Below are 23,989 nucleotides of genomic sequence, written 5' to 3'. Positions count from 1 at the left end.
TACGACGTAACATGTTTTTTCAACACGATGGAGCCCCGGCACATAGTGGTCGCAATGTTCTAAATTTCCTAAACGAAAATTTCGCTGGACGGTGGATAGGGAGGCACGGACCGGTAGCTTGGCCGCCGCGTTCTCCCGACCTAACCCCGCTGGACTTCTTTTTCTGGGGATATCTAAATCAAAAAGTTTACGCCACCGAAGTCGATACCCGTGAGGAATTGCTGCAGCGTATCAATGATGCAGCCAATGAAATTCGTCAAAACCGTTTTAGCATCTTAATAGCTTCGAGAAGTGTTACACGTAGGGCAAGACTTTGTATCAGAGAAGGTGGAGGGTTTTTTGAACAGTTTTTAAAATAGCTTGTTGTCTGTTATCAAAATTAAGTTTCCATCTTATGATCCCTTCGAAAAGTGACGGTTGCAGCTAAATTGCGGAATACAGTGAGGAATGTCCTCCTTGATGTCAGCCTTCTGTTTGGAAACCTTCTGCCGTACTCGCGTTCTGCCGCGCAGCATTACCATCGCAAAAGCCATAAACAAATCATCATATCATAATTGTTCTACATCAATAATGTGTATTACTGATTACTTATTATTATTATTATTTTTTTTTGTTTAAATTACTATGAAATTGACCAAAGTGGGATTAATTCAAGAGCGATTTTCTCAGAAACCGTTAAAGATAACGATTTGAAACAAGAGTACCTTTTTAACGTAAAACAGTTCGGGAAAACGGAATTTGCTGTCCAATTTGTTAAAAAGTCAAAGATGAAAAAGTTACACACGCAAAGTACCAAAGGCCCCCCCGTACCCACCCCAATGGACCTTGTGGAAATAAATGAATTAGTCCATCAAATTTCTCATCAAAATTTAGCTGTGTATACCAAATTTCATTCATTTATCACAACGCGATTGGGAGATATTGCAAAAAAATGATTTCCATTCATCCCTCTTCAATGGGTCCCTTTGCCCTTAGGAAGCATTTCCGGACCCATGTTCATATGAACTTTTTTACTTAGTTTTGATCATAGAATCGGCCTGTTCAGAGTTGGCAGCTAATTTTGAGACACCCTGTATAGCAGAGCACTATAATTCATTTTAAATGCTTAATCTAAAAGCCAATTTTTTTATATTTTGTTGTTATTGGGGGTGGTTAGAACAATGAGATAAATTATAAATTGTATTATAAACAGGTAAAAGAATTAAATTTATCCTGTTTGTACTTTCAAATCATTTCAAACTGTTAAAAACTATTTTTTTTAATATTTTGTTATTTAGGGTAGTTTTTTAAGGGTTGAAATATTGTAATAAATTATTTAAAATACCATAAACTATTGAAAAGATTTCTACCTATAATATAGGTATGCGCTATAAAAATATTTTAAGGTCATTAATTTTATATTTTTATCATTAAGAGTGGTTTATAAGGGTTGAAACTTAATAAAAATAACGTAAATTATAACCCACAATAAAAGTAGATTAGAAGACACTTTTTGTACTCCCTGATTTGAAACATCCAAAATTCGTTGATTTATTGTTGTTAGATAAATTAAATTAAATCCCTAGCAAAAGCGACACTTCCTTTCTAAGTTATAATTTAAAACAATATAGGCACTTTAAGCCAATGGAGTGCAAAAGAAATTTGTATTTAAAAAAAATGCTGTGAGATATACGTAACCTACGAAGTATGTTGTGATATAATCAGTCTTAGTTGTCAAACATGACTAGTATCAAACTAGGCGAAATAAACTTTCTAAATAGTGATATTTTGGGAACAACTACTCTGCCGACTACAGCTCCGTCCAGCATTAAATTACGACCAATTGGTGCTAGCTGATACTGATCTAGTAAACAGCTAACACCAGTTTCTTACTTATTAGTATTCATTAATTTGTAATAGGTGAGACGACCAATTAACGATTTAGATAATTGGATACCTATCTATTAACATGTTTTAAATGTGGGTGAGATGTAACCTACAAAGTATGTCATATATTAATTGTTAACGTTGCTCAATATTTATTAACAAAAAGCATTATTTTACACCTATGGCATAACGATAAGAACTAATAAGGCATAGTCTGGCGATTCTGCCGACGAATGATCTTAGCAGTTTACTAGATATTGCGGGTGTAATTCAATGCTGGACAGGGCTGTAGCTCGCAGAGTGTTAATTGTCACAGTTTTGTCAGATACAAAAATTTTCCAAAAATAATTTAAATTAAATTGATTGCTATTTTAATAGTTTGGGTTCTTTAATAACACACTCCCACAAGAATAGAAAAGTGGTCTGTTCCAAAGATTAAACGCATGTATTCTTTATTTTGCACTGAATCCGAATTCGGGACCATAATTGCTACATCACCTTCCATTATTTTTTTTAAATAGCAAAAAATCGCCCTTAAATACAAAAAATATGGAAAATTATATTTTTCAAAACAAGAGTATTACCAGCATCTTTCATCCCTGCTTGTTTTATCTATGAAATATTAGAGACAGAAAGAATCACTGTGAATCTAAAGTATGGCCAAAAAGAACAAATTTCAATCACAGTTGATAGGGGCTCGTTAGATGCTCCAGAAAAGCGTGATCGCCAGGAGAACAAGCCAATATTTAGTTAATTAAAAACCAAGTCTGAGTAACTCAATAATAGCTAAATTTAAATCATATTAGGGAAAAAGTCAACTCTAAATCGGTTTTATAAACTCAGAATAGAGTCAAAAGTCACTCAAGTGATAACCGCAAACTTGCAGAAATTCGGATTTGAGTAATACTCACTAATTTCTGATACAATAGTTTCAATCAGTTGTACTCATACTAATAGAGTGAAAATTTCGCTCAATCGAGTGTGGACATAAATTTATACATCACTGAGTAAAATTGAGTGAAATTTGAGTGAAATTTCTTTACAGTGCATAGTTGATCCTTTAAATATTCTGTTTCCACCTTTCCATATTAAACGTGGTCTCTAGAAATGGTTCGTAAAAGCTTTTTACAAAGATGACGACTGTTTTAGATATTTAGGAGAGAAGTTTCCGGAAATAAGTGATATTAAACTGAAAGAAGGTACCGTGTTCAGAGACGAAAAATTTATCACAAAAATGAATGATACTGATAGAGCAGCATAGCTGAGTTTCAAGAAAGTCACTCAGAATTTCTTAGGGAATCAGAAGAGTGAGTATTGCCAGAATTTAATTGGGGAATTGTTGGAAAACTTCAAACAGTTGCCTGATGAATCATCTTGACTGCTTTCCGGAGAACTTCAAAGACTACAGCAAAGAACAGGATGAGAGGTTTCACCATGATATCAAGGAAATGGAACGTCATTATCAAGGAAGGTGAGATATTAATACCATGGCAGATTTCTGTTGGATTCTTAAAAGGAAAAACTATCCAAAAACATAGAAAAGAGAAAAATGCGTAGGTCGTTTGAAGATAGCCGAGTTTGTTACAAAAGGAATAAGAAGTTAAAGGAACATATTTTTTTTTATCTGGAAACGATGTTCACATCTTCGAATACCCTCATCCCTCTTTAGGGGCATCAAATGGCCGATGTTCTGACTATCTCTGGGAAGAAATTTCCCAGATTTTCGGCTTATTTTCCACGAGATAAAAATACTGGATGGTGATAGAATAATTTCAACTTCGGATTGGCTTCAGAACGTCAAAAATCATATAGATATGGTCCACCTATAACTTCCTTTCTTTTTTTATAATTGTTCCAAATGTTTCTATATTTAAATGTGGTTTTTCTGCGATTTTAAAAAAATGGAGAGTAATTGAGTAATTATTCTGCCCCGGATTCTGTTCAGCGCGTCAAAATACATGAGGATACATAGATCTAGTCTTTAGAACAGACCACTTTTCTTTTTTTGTTGGTTAATTACACAACCCCACAAAAATTCACAGAAAAAGTCATTTACGATCGACGACAGTTATAAAAAATCAAATTAGCCACTCAGCTTACTAGACATATGATTTTTCACTCGATTAATTCCAATTTATCTTCATAGTGTCAAGACAAGCTGGTCCAATTTCATTCCAAAACAGAAAATAGATCAAAATGCTTAAAAACGCCATTTTCATGGCATAATTCGTGTTGCAGAGTTCTGGATTCATCTTTTTATCCACCCACCCATTTATGAATTCATACATCTTTCTATCCAGTCGTTCATGCATGAATACGCATATTTATTCTTCCACCTGTACCACCTATAAAACCCACCCATTCACCCATCTATCCATCTACTTTTTGTACTGAGACATGAGATAACAGCCCAGAAGATTGAGAATGCAATAAAACTTGTAGAATACTCTACTTTCTAAACAAAAGAAGACGATATCTATAAATCATTTTTATTTTTGTTGCTATAACGTGTTCCCTTTTCTTCAAAGGATCTATGCAAAGGGTTACGCTTTCGTTTAGTCTCCCTATTTTTCGTTTTTCTTTTTAACAACCAACAAAAATCGGCCACCATGTTTTCATCCCATCTTCCTTGATATCGCAGTTCTATAACCTTCATATCCTGATGAGATCGTTCGCCTTGTTCATGGCTATAATCTCTAAGATTTTCAAGAAACCAATCCAAATGTGAATGAAGGACGTGCAACTTGTAGTCCATCAGACATCCCAGGTCTTAGAGGTCTTTTATCATTTTTGATACAATTTCTTCGTATTTAGGACTCTTGTTGTTTCCTAAAAAAATTTGTCGCTACAACTTTGAAACTAGTCAAACTCTTCTCAACGCTACTCATTGTAGTGATGAATGTTGCATCCTTGAACAATGTCCGAATCTGAAGTCCTTCTTTCAATTTCGCCTCAGAAATATTCGGAAATTTTCGCCCTATACATATATAGGGCGAAATTTTGTTGGTTGTTAAAAGGAGAAACGAAAAATAGAGGGACTAAATGAAAGCCTAACCCTTTGCATAGATCCTTTGAAGAAAAGAAAACACGTTATAGCAACAAAAATAAGAATGATTTGTAGATATCGTTTTCTTTTGTTTAGAAAGTAGAGTATTCTACAAGTTTTATTGCATTCTCAATATTCTAGGCTGTTATCTCATCTCTCAGCACAAAAAGTAGATGGATAGATGGGTGGATGGGTGGGTTTTATAGGTGGTACAGGTGGATGACTAAATATGCGTTGCGTATTCATGCAATAACGACTGGATAGAAAGATGTATGAATTAATAAATGGGTGGGTGGATAAAAAGATGGATTCAGAACTTTGCAACACGAATTATGCCATGAAAATGGCGTTTTTAAGCATTTTGGTTTATTTTCTGTTTTTGAATGAAATTGGACCAGCTTGTCTGACTCTGTGATGATAAATTGGAATTAAGCGAATGAAAAATCATACGTCTAGTGAGTTGGTAGTATAATTTGATTTTTTATAACTTTCGTCGATCGTAAATGACGTTTTTTTGTGAATTTTGACCTGTTTTTTGAATTTTCCCGAAAACTCGGACCCGTTGGGCCAAATCTGAAAGCAGATTCGGATTCAGCGGAAAAAAATACATGGAAATACATAGGTCTGAATACCAGATCCGATACTTTTTTTTGCGGGGCTGTGTATTGAATATTTGAGACCTTATTTATTAAAATTGTTAATAAACTCAAAGTTATTGTTGGAAATTCATTTTTGGTTTTTGTTTCTATCTTTTTTTAATAACGCTGTCTTTTAAATGACAATTTTCAATATCTACGTATTCATTTGCATTTTCCGAAATGAAAAAGATCACACCCCGTACATGATAATTTTTGACTTACCAGTCATTGAACGTCTCTCACGGTACGATGGAATGTCTGCCAAAATTGTTTGCGCATCCTCCCTCGAAGGTGTCACAGATCGCGCCCTATGCCTTAAGCGCACGGTGAAGAACGCTCTATCACAGCCATATCGATTTTTAGCAAGAATACAGTAAGTACCGACATCGTCATTAGTTGCCCTCTTCAGGGTAAACCTGACATAGTCGTCTGATGTTTCTTTTAAGGATCTCAAACTGTCCGTTATGTCTCTTAAGCCTTTCATCCAAGTAACTGAAAGGAAATAATTAGTACATTCTTTGATTGGTGACAGTTAACTTACCTCTTGGCTTTGGATCTCCAGTTACTCTAAAGGAGACAACTATGTCTTCCCCAGTAGCTACGTTCAAGATTTTCTCAGGCCTGGACAAAAACATTGCCGGTTTTCCTTCTCGAATCAACGACGGGTGCACCACTTGGACATAAGCTGAAGTTTCTATACGTCCATATGAGTTAGATGCCCTACAAGTATATTTTCCTGCTTCATATTCATTTATATTTGGTACGACTAATGTGTGAACTCCATGTTCCTCAAATGTTCTATGTCTTGGAGATGCTTTTGGTAACTTAGCGCTTTCTTTGAACCATGTTACTTCAGCGGGACTACCTTTCACTTGCACCTGCAGAGCCATTACGCCACCTGAAGGGACGAAGTTGTCCGTCAAAACTCCGGAGAAGTAAGGTCTTCTTGATTCAGATGTAGTAGATTTAAAAATTGTCCTATGTTCCGATTTTTCTTTTATGTAATCTTCCTTTGAAGTGAATTTGACCTCGTGGGATATTTGATCATTCCATGATTTATTCTCTGCCCTACAGGTATACCTTCCACTGTCGGTTTTGTCAGGGTTAGATATGGATAACTTACATATACCATCAGCCAAGTAGCTTTGGGCAACTCTCATGCTTGGGCTCAGTTCCTCTCCATTTTTGTACCATTTTATTGTCGGAGCAGGCTGACTTCTGATTCTGCATTCTAAAGTCAGTTCATTCTGTTTAATTCGGTAGTAATCTCGAATAGGTCTTGTAAATGTAGGCGGGAGAGGCGAAGGATCGAATCCATCTATTATTTTTAGATCGGCCGATGTTGAGCTCATCCCATGCTCGTTTTTAGCTACACATGAATATTCTGCAGAATCATCAGGAGACGTGTTCAAAATTTCTAAGGTTGCCACGTTGTTCGAATATTCTATGTAGTAGTTAGTTTCAGAGGAGACGGGTTTACCATTTTTGAACCAATTTATTTCAGTTCCTTCCCCGATAACACTACACGTCATTTTAACTCTACATCCAGTTGTGGCAGTGCGACTGGTTAAGTTGGTAGTAAATGTTGGTTTTCTTTCTGAAAATCTTGGTCCGTGGTAAGATGTCGGCTTGTACATGTCTAAATCTATATCTGGTCTTATTTGCTTGGTTTCTAAAATTGCGTGCCTGTTTGAATGTTGCGATTCCACATCGTCTGTGTACGGGCTAACGGTGGTGCCATTTATTAAATTTTTACTTTTATCTTCCCTGTCTTCTTCCTTTTTCACTTTATCTTGTTGTTTGTCTATTTTATCTTTGTCTTTTATACCAGACTTCAAATCTTTACGTGCCTGACGAATAGGCTCTTTACTTTTTTTAATTTCCTCTCTAGATTTTACTTCTACCGATTTCTCTTCTTCCTCTAATTTCGATACTTTTTCCTCCTTCTTTAATTTCACTTCACCGTTAACTGTAATGGAAGATTCATCCTTTGCCTTTAAATCTTTAACATCTTTTTCTGTTTCTAACATGGTTCTCGGTCCTTTATCTTTTATTTTTGATGATGCAGCTTTTGTCTTTTTCTTTTCTGTTTCCTCGATCTCCGTTACGCTTTTCTTTTTCTCCTCCAATTTCTTTTCAAGAAGGGTTTCAGTATCTACTTTACTTTCTTTTGCCTCTCTAAGTCTGTCAGTTTCTTCATTACCTTTATCTTCTTTTGGTTTTTGTGAGTCTTTCTCGTTCACTACTTTATCTTGTAATCGTTTATCTTCAGGAATAACTTGAACAGTTTTTGGACCTGTTTCTTCTATCAAATCATCCCGTTTATCGGCTTTATGTTCAATAACTTCTAGATCAGATATTGTCTGATTTTCTAATACTTTCTCACTCTTTTTATCTCTATCACTTGACTTTTCTTTTTCTTCTTTAGATTTCTTCTCTGTTCCTTTAACTTTTTTCTGTTTTGCATCTTTCTTCCCTTCATCCTTATTACTTTCAGTTTGTTTTACTTTTTCTTCTGATGTAAGTTTCTCCGTCTGAAGGGGTTTTTCCTCTTTAACTTCCTTTTCATTTATTTCTTTTTGTGCAATACCTGCAGATTTTGTTTTATCGTCTGTAATATCTTTCACTCTTTTATCTTTTTCTTCGACAGATTCAGAAACTGTCTTATCTCCCTCTGTAGTAATTTCCTTTTCTTTTAAATCTGTTTTCGGTTCTTTCTTTTCTGTTTCTGATATTTTATGTTGTTCAGCAGATTCTGACTTTGTGTCTTTAATATCCGGTGTTGATGAGGATTTCCCATCTGCTTTTAAATCTTTGGGTTCCAGTGGCTTTTCTTTCCGTTGTTTCTTAGGTTTAACCACATTTTCATCTTTAGTCTCTTTTTCTGCAGGTGTCGTATCCTTCTCTTTCACTATGTCTTCTGTCTTCTTATCTTTTTCCTTTTGTTCAGTAATACTTTTTCCTTCCTCTACTTTTTGTGGTTCATCTTTTATGTCAAGTTTGTCTTTCGCTTCATGTTTTAAATCTCCTTTACTTTCATTTTTAATGCCTTTTTGTTCAACTTTATTTTCTAATTTAACATCCGCTTCCTTAATATCTCCGATCTTTTTAATTTCTGATTGTTTTTCAGATTCAATTTTTGTATCTTCTTTATTCTTTTCGGTTTTGATATCGCTTTCGTTAATATTTCTTTTAGCTGCACCTTTCTTTTTTCCGTCGTCTCCCTCTTTGATGTCTTTGATGGCATCTCTGTCTTTACGTTTCTCATTTGACTTCTTATCTCTCATAGATTTTTTGTCAGCTTCATCCTCCACCGGTTTTTTAATTTCTTCTTTGGTGGATGTTACTTCGCTATCAAGTTTACTTTTATCTTTTATTTCCTCAGCTGATCTTTTCTTTTTAAGTTCGGTTTCACTTTTTACCTCTCGTTTGCTTTCTTTTATATCTTCAGATTTAACCTTTTCTTCCTCACTCAACGCTTTTTGTTTTACATCATCTATTGTTTCGGATTTTTCTTCCTTTATAACATCTTCTTCGGCATTGTCTTTTTGAGATATTACTTTTATGTTGTCTTCTTCAGTCAGATCAGTTTCACGTTTTATATCTTGTTCACTTTTATTTTTAATATCATTTTCTTTAATTGCCTCCTCGTGTTTAACTTTTTCGTTTACACTCAATTCCTCAGTTTTAGTTTCAATTTTTTCTCCATCTTTCAATTCTTCTTTTCCTTTCTTCGAGTCTTTTTCTAAAATTTCTGTAACCTCTTTTTCTTTCTCACTGGACTTTTTCCTTTTACCTTCAGTTGTCTTTTTAGTTTCATCTTGTACGACTTTCTTGTCTTTTTTTGAATCTTTTTCGTTAACTTCATCTCTAGGTTCAACACCTTTTTTCTTCGATTCATCAATTTTTGTCTGTTTTTCTCCTTTTACTTTTTTATTGTCTTGTTGGATGTCTTTATCTTTCATTATATCTGCAGATTTATCGCTTTTATTTTTTTCCTTGTTAATATCTGCTTTCTCTTTAAGACTAGTTTCTATTTCTTGTTTACTTTCTTCTACAATTTTACTTTTTTCTGCGCCGCTGGCTTCTTTCTCTGTTTGTAATTTTTCCTTACCTTTATCCTTTAATTGCCGTTCCGTTTCTTTTTCAATATCATCTGCTTTATCTTTTTCCACTACTGTTTTCGTTTTATTTGCAGGCTCTTTGCTTTCGTCTTTTAAGTCTTGCTTATTTGTGTCAGCTACATGTTTCTCTTTCTCACTTAGAACTTCCTTTTTAATTTCAGTGTTCTCTTCAGTTTCATTTTTAATTTCCTTTTTATTCTCTTCTTCCAGATTTTTTTCTTTAGTTTCGTCCGCAGCCACTTCTTTCTTCTTAATTTCAGATTTCTCTTTACTCTCACCTTTTACTTTTCGTTTACTTGCTTTCTTAGGATCACTTTCTTTATCCTTTTCTAGTGTTTTTTGCTTTTTTACTGCAAGGTCCTCCCCAGTTTTATCTTTTTTCGCTTCTTCTGTAGGTTTGGCCGCCTTTTCATCGCTTGATTCCTTCTTTTTCGTCTCAGTTTCGTTTTGTATATCTTGTTTATCTACCATTTCTTTATCTTTGTCTAACATTAATTTTTCCTTTTTGTTGTTCTCTTTAGTTGCACTTCCTCCTTTTTCTTTTTTAACATCCTTCTCTTCATCTTTCAAATCTTTTTTACTTCTCTCATCTGCAGCTTTCACTTCGTCTTTCTCACCTAATTCCTTCTTTTCCGTTTCAGATTTTTCTTCAATTCCCCTTTTTATTTCATGCTTCGCTTCCTCTTCTTTGATAACACTTTCTTTAACTGCGTCAGACTTTTCTTTATTTTCACCTTCTGCTTCTTCTTTACTTGCTTTTTCGGCATCCTTATCTTTTTCCTTTAGTGCTTTAACTTCTACATCAAGTTCCCCCTCAGTTTTATCTTTTAAGTCTTGTTTACTTTCTCCGTCTGCAGCTTTCACTTTGTCTTTCTCACTTAATTCCTCCTTTTTAGATTCTGACTTCTCTTTAACTTCACTTTGTATTTCTTGTTTAGCTTTCTCGTCTTCGATAACTTTCTCTTCGACCTTATCTTTAATCAGTTCTTCCTTTTTCTTGTCAGATTTTTCTTTACGTTTTCCCTTTCCTTTACCTACTTTTGTCGCATCCTTGTCTTTATCTATTTCCTCTCCTGCTTTTACTGCCACGGCACACTCTTTGTCTTTTAGATCCTGTTTACCTTCCTCATCTGAAGCTTTGACTCTGTCATCACCTAGTTCCTTCTTTTTAGGTTCAGATTGTTCTTTTATGTCTTGTTCAGTTTTCTCGTCCTTAGTGATCTTCCCTTCAACTTTGTCTGTAATCAATTCTTCAGTTTTACTATCAGATTTTTCTTTACTTTCACTCTTTCCTTTTTCTTTACTTGTTTTTCCGGCATCATCCTCTTTACCTTTTTCTACTTCAGCCTTGATTTCCATGGCCGGCTTCTCACTTTTATTTTTTAAAATTTGCTTATTTCCTTCATCTTCAAGTTTTGCTTCCTCTTCTTTTGTTTCAGTTTCAGGTTTTTCATCAGTTTCACTTTTTATTTGTTGTTCATTTTCTTCTACAGTAACTTTCTCTTTTGTTTCTTCCACAGATTTTAATTTATTATTTTCAATTTCTGTTTTAATTTCTTTTTTATCTTCCACAATGCTGCTCTTCGTTTCTGGTTCTATATCTGGTTTCTTAACTTTAGCTTCATCTTTTCCAGTTTCTTCTTTTTTAGTTTTCTTTTTATCTTGCTTTCCTCTCTGTGGTTCCTCTTGGATTTCCGTTGAAACCTGTTCTTTACTACGCAACTCTTCCACTTCTTTTTCGCCTGTCGGTTCATTTTTGTCTTCTACTTCTTGTTTTGGTTTATTAAGTTTTTTGTCTTTATCTGGCTCTTCTTCCACTTTAATCTCCTCTTCTTTATTTTGTTCTTTCCTATTTTCATCTATTAACTGGTTTTCTCTTATTTCTTTAATTATATCAACTATTGCATCTTTTAATACAGCAAGGGGATTATTGACAGGTTTTAAAATTTTTACATTATTTAGAGTATCTATAGTTTGTGATAGTTTGTTCTCTACCAACTCTAGATGTTTTAAAATCTTTACGTCATTTTCAGAACCTTGTAAAGCGATATCAAGATCTGATATGCTTTCAGATAACTTTAATTTATGTGATATATTTGCAGTAATATCGCTTTTTCCTTTAGATGCTATGTTTTGTTCTGTTTCAGACAAAGTCGCTTGCAGTAAGTCGAGTGATGGCATCAATTTAAGGGTTGCTAAATTCTTATCTAAATTATTTCTAAGGTGACTTACAGCATCTTTCAAATCGAGAATAAATCTCATATCCTTCCTTTTAGCCAGTATCGTCTTCCTAAATTGGCTAATAGGTAAAGATAAACTTTCTGCAAATAATAAGAGAGACTGCGATACTATCTCCATTTTTTCATTTAATGACACAGTACGGGAAGTTTCTGAAAAATCGTTCCTTAGATCTTCCAGAATACAGCACAGATCCTCGTCTAAGGTGTTAATGTCCCCAAGGATATCTTCCAAGAATAACGCCAGTCCTGTTATTTTATCACCTGCATTGTATATTTTTGTAGCATATTCAAGAGAAAAGTCGTTTAAGTCATGTCCGGTGTCTTTGGCAAACCTAATATTATCCTGAAGTTGTTTTATTGGTTCTGACAACTTTTCCAAAACCAAAATATTTGCCTCGCTTATTGCCGCTAACGCATTTGCATTTGTATTAAGGCCTTTAACAGTATTCATTAGATTTTCCAATGCTTGATCGAGATTTGTTAAAGTTTTAAAGTCGTTTCTCAGTTTAACACTTTCTTCTATAATGTCTGATATCATTTTGTTTAGTGTAGCTATTGGTTCATTAATTTTAGTTTCATCAAACGTTGGATCTGACGCAATTAACTCAGTACTAGCTTTTACCGACTTTAATACTTTAGTCAATACTGGCAACTCTAAGACGGTAAGTTCTGGACTGGTCATGACGGATTTTACTGTAACCAGAGCTCTCAGTAACTCACCAAAGGGTGTTGCTACGGTGTCGTTAATTTGTTCCAATTTAGGGATTAGTTTAGAGTCTAAACTTCTACATGTTTCGATGATCTTTTGAACAGGAACTTCCATTTCTGTTACTGATAAAACTGCATTCAGAGGTGGGGTTTGCAGTATTTTTATATCCGATTTTAAAGCTAGTAGTTCTTCTTTTACAGATACAAGTGGTTGTATTAAGCGGGTGCGGTGTTCATCTTGTTCGAATTCTATTTTAGACGTTAGTTTGTTTTTAATTTCTGTAATTCTTTGGGTCAAAGCTTGTAGCGGCATAAAAAGAACTTCCACCGTCTTCGTTTCAACGGGCGCTAACAAAAGAGTATCGATACACTCCTTAAGCCTGTTTAACGATTTGATGAAGTTAGTGTACTGGTCTCTTATCGTGTTTGTTTTTTCAAGTGTAGAATTTATTTTAACAAATTCAATCAGTAAATCTTCAAACGGTGGAATAATGTTTTCGAAAGCTTGAAGGGCGCTAGCTGTTATGTCTTCTGTTTTACGATCTTTAGCCAGTTTTTCCACTATATTTAAAGCCGCAGATAAATCACTTATAGGAGCAGTTAAGTCACACGCAAACCTTTCGTCTTCCGATAATTTGTCAAAATTGCTAGTTAGTATAACCATTTCTTCTTGTAACTGCCCAACAGGTAATTTCAAATGTTTAACAACAGTTAAATCATTCCTTTGCACTTCTGCCTGTTCGAACTTCTGCAGTACATTTTCAACTTTCTTCGACAGGTTGATTAGAGTCTGCAGAACACGAGCGTTGTCTTTCGAACTTACAAATAGGACAGTTGTATTATCTATACTATTTTTTAAGTTTTGTAGATGTTTAATCATATCCAATTTTACATTTTGCAGTTTGTTCTTGTTATCAATACTACCAACAGTATTAACAGCGGATGAGAATTTTGTAATAGGCTCAATTATATTCTTCAAATTATTAATGCTGTCTGCATCAATTTCGCCTCTGCTTAAAATGTCTATAACTTCAAATAGCGGTTCATGTAACAAGCAGAATTCTTCAAAATTTTGATCTTTATCACAGGTAGCTTCAAAGTTAAGAAGTTTAATTCCTTCGTACAATGCGCAGAGAGGTAATTTAATTGTGTTTAAATCCAATACGGTGGTTTTTAGTTCGTTGAAGCGTTTCAACATTTCTCTGCATTGAACCAAAATTCCATTTAGCGGGAGAGCAAAGTCGGAATAGCACTTTATTGGTGTAAAATATCCAGTTAACTTCTCAAACGTAGAAATTGCTATTGCTAGGTTATTTACTATAGTATCATTTTGGAAAATTACTTTGGATTCAGCTAACTCAGCTATTACAGCATCAAGAGTATTTAAAGTTAATTCAAATGTCTTCAAATTATCACACAAATCAGATGGGCCTGTATCTATATCTGTTTTATTCTTGACAGCATTGATTACTTCACAAGCAGAAGTAATGAACTCGCTTATATCAAGAGCAGATCCTATTATAGATTTATTTAATAGAGGTGCGCGACCACGTTTTTTCAATAAATGTTCCAAATTCCGTTTTAAGTTCTTCAGAGAAGTATGAACACCATCAAGGTTAGAGAATAAGACAATTTTCTGGTTCAATTTTTCTTCGTCTGCTTCTAAAACACCTGTTACCCGTTCAATAGCTGCAGAAAGAGCAGTAAGAGGTATCTCTAGCTTCTTTACCGGTATTGCTTTTGATGCTTCTAGCAAAACTTTGCCTATATGTTGTTTTATTGCAGAAGCAGCAATCTGCAACTCTGCTTTCTGGAGTTCTAGTACTGTTGGTTTTCTTAATGTTTCCTTACTATTTACCACAATAGTGGATAACTTATCTAAAGACTTAGATAAATCTAGTAATAGGTTTGTTTGTTCTATAGATAGATCTTGAACAGGTTCTTGAAGATCTACTCTCTCTAGTTCTGAGATGGAAGCACTAAGTAACGACAAAGGCTCCCTAATTTCTATAACGGATAACACCGCGTTATGTGACGAAGGACTCACATCTTTGATTTGCGTTTCTAATTGTGCTACCTCGCTCTGTAGATGCATTACTATCTTTGCCATTTCTTTTATAGCTGCATTGTCTTGCCTCTGCACAGATTGCAAAGATTTTTCTACAGACGATGCTACCACTAAAACACTTTGTAGTGGTGGTAAAAGTTTTTCGACTGATTTGGCATCCACAGTTTTTTGTATAACATTTTCTATTTGTTGCTTCAGCGAAGATATAGCAATTTTCATATCAGGCTCTTGTTTTTGAAGTGACTGAACAGATGTTATAACTTCTTGGGTACTAGCGACTGCATCACTTACTTTATTAAGCGGTTCTATCAGTGAAGTCAGTGCTTCCGCTTGATCTGCTGTAATATCGTCAACAGGTTCTTCAATGGATTGCAGAGTTGAAACTGAGGAATACAATAATTTCAAAGGTTCATTTAAGTCTATGACAGTCAGCACCCCCTTTTGCGGTAAAATTTTCATTTCTTTGACTTTAGACGAAAGTTGTTCTATTTGTTGTTTTAAATTTAATATCGGCTTAGGTAGCTCTTTTATAGCAAAAATATTTAATTTCTTTTGAATGAGTTCCTCGTAAATTGCTTCTATATTTTCTACCTTGGCTGAAAGTGTCTGTAGCCACTTTGTCAATATTTGTAACGATTGAGGCTCCGGAGTAGTCTGAACAATTTTATCTATTTCCTGCTTTATCGCAGCGACAGCTTTCTTTATTTCAGGTTTCTGTTGTTCCAATATATGTGGTTTCACAATGGCTTGATTATTTTCAACCACTAGTTTGGTCAGCTTTTCTAGAGGACTTACCAATTTACCAATTGCCTCGGAATATGTAGGAGGTAAATCTTGTGCTGTCAACTCTGAGGCAACAGTTTCGACTTCAGAAACCGATGCATAAAGTTCGGATAAGGATTTGTTTGTGTCAGCAATTGACAAATCTCCCTTTTGTGGAGACGGCATATCTTGTACCTTTACTTGCAACTGTTGTATTCCCGTTTTCAAATTTGTTACCGACTCGACTATTTGCTTTATACCATGAACTGGTTTCACAATTTTATCGGAAGCTTCTAAACATTTCAATACGTTCTCTAGTGTAGCCGAAAACTTTTGCAGGGGATTATTGAGTATAGTCACGAAATTAGGATCAGGTATTTTTTGCGTTATTGTATCGATATGTTGTTTCAAGTCACTTAGAGATTGTTTCATTTTAGGTTTCTGTTCTAATAAAATTTCTGGCTCCGAAACATTTTCTGTAATAAGGACGATATTTTCCGTAACCTTTTGTATTGGCTCGTTCAATTTAACTAGTTCTTCCAACGTCTCTCTTGCTTTGGTATCTTTTGCAATGTTCTCATAAGTTAAAAGTGAATCCTTTAACGACAATAATGGTTCATTTACTTGAATTATAGATAACATTTTCTCTTCATTAGGCGTGACATGTAGTTGTTGTGATACATTGTGAAGCTTATCCGCTTCGTTTGATAGAATCGAAATAGATTTCACTATTTCTTCAACAGTAGTGCCCTCCAGATGTACTTGTTCTTCCTCTAAAGATTTTTCGAATTGATCGATACTCGCTGAGAGAGCAGCGAGAGGATTTATTAATGTCTGAAAAGCTATAGTTTCTGGTAGTATCAGGATAACTTTCTCAATATGTGTCTTCAATGAAGAGACAGCATGTTTTGCTTCAGGTTTATTACTTTCAAATACTTCCGGCTTAGTTAAAGTATTTTTGGTAGTCACTACTAACTCTGATAACTTCTGCAGTGGTTCTGTTATAGTAACAAATGTCTCTTCCTGTTTGGGTGATATATCCTGTACGTTTTCTTTAGAAATTTTATTTCGTGCATCTACAACTGCGGTAAGAAGTTCTGATAAAGGCTGGGCAATTTGAGTTAGGGATATGATTGCCTTGTTAGGTGCGCTAGCAAGATTCGTTATTTTTTCACTCAGATCAATTAATTCCCCTTTTAAGACAGTGATTGGTACTTCGATCTTCTTTATAGCGCTGATATCAAGACGTTCCTTCACTTTCTCTTCACTGTCTAAGCTTTTCACTGCAACTAAAATAGCTCCAGATAGAACTTCAAGGGATTTTACAACTGGTTTTATGGAATCGGCTTCTGCGCACTCAAGTGTAACCTTTTCTATATTTTGTTTTAAGGCAGATATAGCCTTTTTTACTTTTGGTTTCTGTTTTGTCAATAGTTCCGGCTTTGAAATAAATTCTTTATTATCTACAACAATTTTTAGCATTCTTTGAACAGGTTTGATTAATGCGTTTAATACTTCTGCCTGTTGTGGTGTGATATCTTCAGTTTTATCTTCCATAATTATTCTTTCAGCACCTTCTAAAGCATTACACACCAGTAATAAAGGTTCTTTAATTTCAGTTACAGACAGTACTCCTTTTTGAGGTGATGAATGCAGCGTCTCAGTCTTCATGGAAATTTGACTGATCTCATTCTTTAAATGTTCAAATGGTTTTTCTAATGCCTTCAAAGTTGAAAGGTCTAATCGCTCTAACTTTCTATCTGCTTCTTCTAAGGAACTCTCCATATGTTCTATAGACGATGAAAGAGCCTGAAGGGGGGCCTGTAGTAAATGTACTGACATGTTTTGGGGGCAAACTTCTAAAGCCTTCTGGATTTGCTTCTTCAAAGCATGCATTACCTCCTTCGCTGGTGGTACCTGTTGATCTAAAAGTTCTGATTTTGGTAACAGTCCTTTAGTAGCGGAAACTAGTTCTCTAAATTGTTTCAACGGTTCGGTCAAACTTCTTATTGTGTCTGCATGAATAGATGATATATCTGGGATTTCATCAGAAGTAGAATTTTCGATATTAAAAATCGATGACTGTAACATTTCTAAGGGCTCATAGATTTCCGTGACGACTAATAGTCCTTTTTGTTCCAATTTTAGTTCTTGGGATTTGTCTTTGATTTGGGAAATCTCATCCTTCAGTTTTAAGATTGGTTCTGTTATTTCCTTGATAGCAGTTATGTCTAGTCGTTGAGGTTTTACAACATTTAAGAATTCTTCTAAGTGCGTTACAGCTTTCGACAGTGATTGTACGGAAGATTTTACAGATTTCATGTGTTTAGATTTAGATTTAATTTGTATTACATTTTTGATTTGATCTTGTAGGTTAACAATAGCTGCAATCGTTTGCGGTTGATTTGGTTGTGATGCAAGTGTAGAATCCACAATAACGGTTGATAATTTATTTATAGGTTTAACTAGATCAAGAATTTCTTTAGCCTGCTCAGGTAAAATATCCTGTGCAGTTTCCTCAATAGGTATCTTTTGAATTTCAGATAGGGAGATGTTAAGAAAAGATACACATTCATCCAATTTAATGACAGATGCACCTTCCAAGGGCTTACCAATTTCTTTTACTTTAATTTTCATTTGATTTAATGAATCTCTCAAGGTAGAAACTGAGCTTGTTATTTCCTTTACAGCAGAAATATCAGTCCTGTCAGATTTTTTCGCCTCCAAATTTTTCTCAATATTAGAAATCGTTATCAATAGCTTTTCTATGGGATTTACCAATGGTTGAATAGTCAGTGCTCCAATTATAGCTGGTGGTATCTGCTCTAAAATTTGTTTAAAGTCAAGTACAACTTTTTTCATCTTATTTCGTTGTTTATCTAATTTATCTGGTGCTTCGACAATTTCAGTACAATCCACCACTTCTTTAGTAAGGCTTTTTAGTGGCTCGATTAAAGCAATAATTAATTCGGACTGATGCTGTGATAAATCTTGAGTTTTTTCTTCGTGTACTTGGTTTAGAATTTGTGAAACTGAAGTTGTTGCCAAAGAAAGAGGTTCATTTATTTCAATTACAGATAAAACGCCCTTATCTAATGCCACAGAAGTACCTTGGGCTTTTATTTTAAGTTGAGTTAAGGCATCGCCTAAAATAGCTAAGGGTGGTGATAATTCTTTCATTGACGAAACATCTAGTCGAATTAAATCCTTTCTTTCACAAGAGGAGGCTTTTTCTTTTACTGGTGGTGCTTCAGATTCTTTTAAAGATTCTTCTATTTGCGTAATAGCTGATGAAAGTGACTGAAGAGGAGGTATGAGCAAATCTACAACTTTAACATCCGCAATTTTCTGCAATTCATCTGTTTTCTGTTTTAAAGAAATGAATGCTTTTTTCAATTCAGGTCTTTGCAGCTCCAGTATTTCTGGCTTAGATAATGCATCGTTACTCGTAACGACAACTTTTAAAATTTCCGATAACGGTTGTATTAATCCAAATATATATTCGGAATCAGTAGGAGCTAGTTCTTGAACAGTTTCTTCTATCTTTAATACTGCAGTTTCTAGTAACGACAATGGTTCTTTAATTTCTGTAACAGACAAGACTCCTTTTTGAGGTACCGCAAGGTCTTGAATTTTTAGATGGAGTTCTTCTAATCCTTTTTTTAAATTTGAAATTGTTTCTGCTGGTTTCGTAAGAATGCGTTCGCGAATTTTTCTTGTCTCTTTTTGAGAGAGATTCTCTATAAGAGAAATTACCGCAGAGAGAGTTTTGAGAGGCGTAGCCAGTAGTTGTAGCGACTGAAGTTTTGGAGTAGAATACACAATCTTCTCTATCTGCTCTTTTAACGCAAGAACAGCCTTGTGCATTTCTGGCGTCTGTTTTTCCGCTACTTGCGATGTTAAAACGCCTTCTTTTATGCTAACAACAACTTTTGATAATTTTTTAATAGGTTCTATAAGAACTGTAACTGTTTCTTGTTGTTCCGCTGGTATGCTTTGAATGTCTCCCTCATTTATTGCCTTTTCTATCTCTAAAACTGAAGCGGAAAGTAAAGACAGCGGCTCGATAATTCCAATGGTATCTGCAACACCCTGCTGCGGAGACTCCTGCAAAGTTATTTGAAGATTGTGAATCTCCTTTTTTAGATTCGTTATTGGTTCAGCGATTTCTTTTAATGCAGATTTCTTTCCATCAACAGTCTGATTCAAATTTTGTTCTACATGTGTTAACGACGCTGAGAGAGGTACAAGAGCAGTTTTTAGAATCTCTATACATTTGTGTTCTGGAGTTTCCTGCATGACTTTTTCTATATGTTGCTTTACTAGAGAAATAGTTTTTTTCATAGCAGGCCTTTGTTGTTCTAACAACTCGGGACTATTAATAACTTCCTTAATAAAAACTGTAACGCTTAGCAATTTCTGTAATGGGTCCACTAAAGTATTTGCCAGTTCAGCTTGATTAACTGATATATCTTCAAGATTTTCTTTGCAGATATTTTCTGCATCCAAAAGGGAAGTTTTAAGTAGTAACAATGGCTCATTTATTTCAGTTATAGACAAAACTCCTTGTTGAGATAGCGCAAGATGTTGAATTTTTGCATGAACAAGATTTATCTCCTCTGACAAAGCAGAGACTGGTTTGGATATTTCTTTAATCAACAGTATGTCCCGTCGTCCTTCACTTTTATCAGGTTTAGGTTCTTTTTCCAACACTGACATCGCTGCTGAAAGAGCTTGAAGTGGCACAATCAATGCTTGTATAGATTTCGCTTCAGAAGTACATTGCACAATGATATCTATATGTTCTTTTAACGCCCGTACAGCTGTTTTCATATCGGATTTACTTTCGGGCACTCTCTCGGGAACTGACATGGTTTCTTTAATATTTATAACAAGTTTTGAAAGTTTTTCAATTGGCTGCTTAAAATCTGAAAGAATTTGAGCCTGTTGTGCAGATATATCCTGGACTGTTTCATCTATACTGCTTGGTATTTGAGAAATTGAAGCAGAAAGTAGAGATAAAGGTTCACTTATTTCAATAACGTTTAAATCAGCTCTTTGTGGCGATACTTTTAAATCTTGTGATATGATTTTTAAACTTTCTATTTCATCCTTCAATATTGAAATCGGTTTGGCTATGTTCTGTAACACGGATATATCTAAACGTTCGGATTGGTCGACCTTCTGTTCCAAGGATTGCTCCACTTCCATTAATTTCGCTACAAGTGAGGTGAAATCAGGTTTTAAAATCCCAATTGCTTTACTTTCAGGAACATCTTGTAGAATTTTCTCTATTTGTTGCTTCAGTGCAGAAACAGATGATTTCATTTCACTTTTCTCTTTGTCCAACAAATCGGGGTTAGTAATTATTTCGTTGCTCAATACAATCACACCCTGTAATTTCTGTAATGGTTCTATTAAAGTAGTTACTACTTCTTTCTGGATCGGTGAAATATCGTCGCTTTCTTCTATATTAAGATTTTCTACAGTTGAAAGTGATGATTTAAGCGATTGTAAGGTTTCATTAATTGCAACTATGGTCAATACACCAGTTTTGGGTACAGCTAATTCTTGCATCTTTATTTGTAATTGATTGACTTCATCCGTTAATTTTAAAACCGGACCTGAGATTTGTCTCACAGCATATATGTCTTGTCGGGCTTGCTTTTCTTTTATTAGTGCAATTGTTGCTGAAAGAGACTGAAGTGGCATTTCCAGTAACTTTACAGATTTGGCCTCTGGAGTTAACTGAGCAATCTCTTCTATTTGTTGTTGTACCGCAAGAGTAGCTTGTTGCAGTGAAGATTGTTGTTGTTCAACTATTTGTGGATTTAAAATACTCTCTTTTATACCCACAACTATTTTTGATAATTTTTCGATTGGTTCTACAAGCACTGCTGATGCTTCTGTTTCTTGTATCGATGTAGGTTCAATTTGCGTCGCATGTACTGCTTTTTCTATTTCTGACACGGAAGAAGACAGCAAGGATAAAGATTCGCTAATTTCGGCTGTGCTTAATACTCCCTGTTGTGGTGATGATGTAAGGTTTTGAGTAATTTCCTTGAGGTTCTCTATCTCTAATTTCAAATTCGCTATTGGTTGAATAAGTTCCTTGTTAACAGAGGTATCTGATACCTTCTTGTCTTCTCTCTCTAATATTTGTTCTAAATCCGAAAGAGCTGCCAAAAGAGAAGTAAATGCATCTTTTAACTTGTCTAAGGATTTTGCACTACCTATCTCGTCAATGATTTTTTCCGTAAGTTGCTTCAACTGAGACAAATGTGGCTTTATATTTGATCTGTGGATATTTAATTGTTCTGGTTTTATAACGTCTCCTTTCATGATGTTCACAATATTAGATACTGATTGTAAAGGTTCCTTTAAGGCATTTAAAGCCTCACTTATTATTTCAGAAACATCCGCAACACCATGAAGTGATTCTTTCAGCAAAAGTAAAGGCCCATTGAGTCTCGTAATATTTAAAACACCTTCTCGGGGCAATCCAAGTTTTTTTATTTCTAATTCTAGCTGATTCAGACCATGACCTAGCTTTAAAACTGGTTCTAGAATTTCTGTGAACTTCAACTTTTTACCATCAATTTTAGTCTGTGTCTCAATTAGTGTCAGTGCTGCAGAAAGAGACTGAAGTGGTATCATCAAGAATTGTATAGATTTTGTTTCAGGAATTAATTGCACAATTCTCTGTATTTTCTCTTTTACCGCAAGAGCGGCACTTTGCAGTTGTGGTTTTTTCTCTTCCGCTATTTTTGGCACTGAAATGACTTCTTTATATTCTACGATAAGTTTCGACATTCTTTCAATTGGTTCAGTGAGATCTCTTATGACTTTAGCTTGTTGTGGAGTTATATCAACTGTTTCGTCAAATATGGCGTCCTGTATCTGTGATATAGTAGCCGAAACTAAAGATAACGAGTCACTAACATCGATAATTCCTAAAACACCTTGCTGTGGTGACACGTTCAGTTCCTGAGATATAACTTTCAAGTTTTGTACCTCGTTTTGTAAGTTTGAAATTGGTTTTGCTATTTCTTTTAAAACAGAAATATCTAGACGTTTTGGTTTCTCCTCCACCTCCAGCATCTGTTCTATATTTGACAATTCTGTTGATAGAGTAGTCATAGAAAGTTTCAATGCCTCTATATTTTTCTTTTCTGGAATTTTTTGTAGTACAATTTCAATTTGTTGCTTCAAAGTGGATACAGATTGTCTCATTTCTGGTTTTATGTTTTCTAATAGATCTGGAGTAGTGATAGATTTATTAGTATTCACTACAACATTCAATAGTAGTTGTAATGGCTCTACTAGGATACTTGCTATTTCTTCTTGAACATTTACTACATCAGTAAAGTCTTCCTTGGAACTACATTCGATGTTCAAAACAGATTCTTTGAGCAACAATAACGGCTTATTTAATTCAACAATAGATACCACCCCTTGTTGAGGTAAAGCTAGTTGATGTACCTTCATTTGAAGCTGATTTATTTCCTCAATTAAATGTGTGAGCGGTGATGCTATCGCGCATGGAATAGCCTGCGTAATTTGCTGTTCAGGTTCTTCCCATTGTTTTTCTACAGATGAAACCGCTGCGGATACAGCTTGCAGCGGTTGAAGCAATGCTTGTATAGATTTTGTTTCAGGGATAATATTAATAATATTTACTATTTGTTCCTTCATAGCTAAAGTCGCCTTTTGTAATTCCGGTTTCTTCTTTTCTGCTATTTCAGCAACTGAAACGGTCTGTTTAATGTCAACAACAAGTTTTGATATTTCTTCAATGGGCGTAGCCAGATCTTTTATGACTTGTGCTTGTTGAACAGATATATCATCCGCCGTTTTTTCATTTAAATTTTTTTCGATCTCCGAAATGGAAGCAGATAATAAAGACAAAGGTTCATTAATTTCAACAACTCCCAATACACTTTGTTGCGGCGATGTCAAATCTTGAAAAACTGCTTTCAGGTTTTGTAATTCCTGTGTCAAGTGTGATATAGGTTGTATTATTTCACTTAAGGCATCAAAATCTAAACGTTTCGGTTTTGCCACAGTCTCTTCTAATATTTGTTCTATTTGAGCTAGTTCTGCTGACAGAGATGCGAAAACGGGATTTAAATTTTCTACAAATTTACTTTCTGGGATATGTAGTATAACATGTTCAAGGTGTTGCTTCAAGGCAGTTACTGATGTTTTCATTTCCGACTTTTGTTTTTCCAGTAATTCAGGATTTGTAATAACTTCTTTACTAATTGCCACATCAATTAATAATTGTTTAACTGGTTCTATTAAAGTATTTAATATTTCTATTTCTGCGGGAGGCATATCCTCAAGGATTTCCTTCGGAATATTTTCTATTGAAGCTTTAAGCAACGATAAAATCTCTTTTGTTTTAATTATAGATAAAACCCCTTGTTGGGGTAAAGCTAATTCTTGTACTCTTTGATGCAGCATGTTTATTTCGTTTGATAATTCACTAACTGGTCCAAGAAATTCATTTATCACTAATGGCGGAATTAAAATGT

General features: G+C 34.7%; 1 protein-coding gene across 1 annotated transcript in view; it reads right to left on the bottom strand.

Moving 5' to 3' along the window:
- LOC108911760 (titin) overlaps positions 1-23,989 on the bottom strand; it is a 280,890-nt gene that overhangs the window by 174,828 nt on the left and 82,073 nt on the right. The window contains exons 12-13 of the mRNA XM_018716773.1: positions 6,092-23,968; positions 5,773-6,042 (exon numbers count right to left, since the gene is read on the bottom strand). Coding sequence (XP_018572289.1) covers positions 5,773-6,042; positions 6,092-23,968 — 18,147 coding nt within the window. The remainder of the gene's footprint in view (positions 1-5,772; positions 6,043-6,091; positions 23,969-23,989) is intronic.

Source organism: Anoplophora glabripennis, unplaced genomic scaffold (genome assembly GCF_000390285.2).
Source record: "Anoplophora glabripennis isolate ALB-LARVAE unplaced genomic scaffold, Agla_2.0 scaffold423, whole genome shotgun sequence".
In the NCBI taxonomy this organism is placed as follows: domain Eukaryota; kingdom Metazoa; phylum Arthropoda; class Insecta; order Coleoptera; family Cerambycidae; genus Anoplophora; species Anoplophora glabripennis.
This window is presented reverse-complemented; position numbering and strand designations above follow the sequence as displayed.